Genomic DNA, 2,437 nt, shown 5'->3' on the forward strand with positions numbered 1-2,437 from the left:
GATGATTCCTTGTGAGTATAGACTGTTGGAGTCTTGTACCAGGATGATTCCTTGTGAGTATAGACTGTTGGAGTCTTGTACCAGGATGATTCCTTGTGAGTATAGACTGTTGGAGTCTTGTAACAAGATGATTCCTTGTGAGTATAGACTGTTGGAGTCTTGTACCAAGATGATTCCTTGTGAGTATAGACTGTCGGAGTCTTGTAACAAGATGATTCCTTGTGAGTATAGACTGTTGGAGTCTTGTACCAAGACAATTCCTTGTGAGTATAGACTGTTGGAGTCTTGTACCAGGATGATTCCTTTGTTTGACAGAAGCATCTGATTTTTCAAATTTGATAATGCCTGTACTTTTGACATTGTCTAACAACACCTTAAGTCACCTGATGGTGTGTTTCTACTGATGTGGCCATCTTAAAACTTTATTAAAGACAGTGTTTGTATTTTCAGTTTAAACTTTTTTGAGATTATTTTTAGAAATGTATTGATAAGATTATTTTTTTCTAAGTGATTTGCTTCAATGGATTGAAAACAGAAATTTAGATCATTTTGAAAGAATTGTTAATTTTCTTGACTGCACTAGGAGTGCAGTTACAATAATTAATTGTATGACATTCAGACTATGTAGTTAGTAATTCTGAGATATAATGATTGTATCAAATTCAGATTATTCATTTTATAATTCAGGGATATAATGTTTTATGAATATTTTGGTTCATTTTCATAATTTAATCCACATTATTTGTTTACGATGTTTGACTAATAAGTACTTATCTTAGTTGTATAAAGAGTTTAACTTGATGATTTGATTTAGAAGTTAACTTAGTTTTGTGATAGTTTGATGAAACCATTTACTCAGTTTTATAATTGTTTGGCAGAGTCGTTAACTTAGTTTTGTAAAGGGTTCGGCTGAACAGTTAACCTTAAATAGTTTAACTAAGCTGTTGACTTATTTTTGTGATGGTTTAACTGGGCTTTTTTAATTGTATAAATGAATTTCACTGTTTTTGATGATGTAAAAAGTGTTCAACTTGATTCTCAATAGCTGGGGAGCAGTAGATATAAATTTGTTTTGAACTGTTTTGTCTTGGACTGACAAGCTCTGCCTTTCGTTTTTACTTTAGTATTTTAAATTAAAATTTAGAAAATGATTTAATGTTTGAAAAATTTAATTCAAGAAAGGTTTTACTTAATAACCTGTAAAAAACAAACAATTACTCAGGTTATGTTTAACTTTAGTCAGGAAACTTGAAACACAATTAAAACGATTAACTATTTGATATTCAGATTACAGATCTAGTTTAGGTATTTCTAAGATTCTTGAGATTTCTAAGTTGAATTTATGTATGTAAATAAATATTTTGAATGTTGACTTGTCAATAACTCAGATAAGATCTTTGGTTATGAAAGAATCACTAACAATATCACGGATGTTCTTTAACACTATTTTTTTAGTTCAGTTGAAACTCTTCATATATACTTGAATATATATTCAGAGAATTTCTAACTCTCATGTTTTCTATAGTGCTTTAGAACCAAAAATAGATAGAAATGAACAAGCAGCTTCCATGGAGAAAACTCTCAGGCACCAAATAACTCTTTTAGAAGCTACAATAAAGGCTGATTTGGCAGAAAAAAATTCTGTTTTTGATCAACTTACTAAAGAAAAAGGTAAGACTAAAGACAAATTGAACTGTGTGGCATGACAGAAAATAGTTCTATTTTCGATTAACTTTTAAAGAAAAAGTGAATTGTACATTATTAAATTAATGATGTTCTTTGTCCCTTATGACCTGGAATTGCTGAAGTATCTAAAATTACTGGATTTCTTAGAATTTGAGATTTACCCTGGAATTTTTGAAAATTTTGTGTAGTAACACAGTAGTCATGAGATTATCCCAAATATGACTGTCAATTTTTTAAATGAATAATGGAGTTCCACAAGTTAAGGCTAACAACTACGCAAGTAATGTTTTTTAAGTTACACATGATATTTCTCAAATGACTGTGAATATTGGTTTCACTGAAAATGATTGATTCTAAGTAAAAGAGTAAATGGAAATGAAGGTTTTATCTAAATAATATAGATCAGTGCTATTTGTTGAAAAGTAGTTACTTTTAGCAAGAGGGATTAATACAGTATATAACACTTTTAATAAGGAAACTGAAGGTAGCATACATCACTTTTAATAAGGTAACTGAAGGTAGCATACATCACTTTTAATAAGGTAACTGAAGTCAGCATACATCACTTTTAATAAGGTAACTGAAGGTAGCATACATCACCTTTAATAAGGTAACTGAAGGTAGCATACATCACCTTTAGTAAGGTAACTGAAGGCAGCATACATCACCTTTAATAAGGTAACTGAAGGTAGCATACATCACCTTTAGTAAGGTAACTGAAGGCAGCATACATCACCTTTAGTAAGGTAAT

At 30.2% G+C, this 2,437-nt stretch overlaps 1 protein-coding gene across 1 annotated transcript in view; it reads left to right on the forward strand.

Moving 5' to 3' along the window:
- The first annotated feature begins 777 nt into the window (after positions 1-777).
- The window catches only part of LOC106474257 (protein fantom-like), a 29,542-nt gene continuing 27,882 nt past the window's right edge, over positions 778-2,437 (forward strand). The window contains exon 1 of the mRNA XM_013934947.2: positions 778-1,671. Coding sequence (XP_013790401.2) covers positions 1,569-1,671 — 103 coding nt within the window. The 5' untranslated portion in view covers positions 778-1,568. The remainder of the gene's footprint in view (positions 1,672-2,437) is intronic.

Source organism: Limulus polyphemus, unplaced genomic scaffold (assembly GCF_000517525.1).
Source record: "Limulus polyphemus unplaced genomic scaffold, Limulus_polyphemus-2.1.2 Scaffold6998, whole genome shotgun sequence".
In the NCBI taxonomy this organism is placed as follows: Eukaryota; Metazoa; Arthropoda; class Merostomata; order Xiphosura; family Limulidae; genus Limulus; species Limulus polyphemus.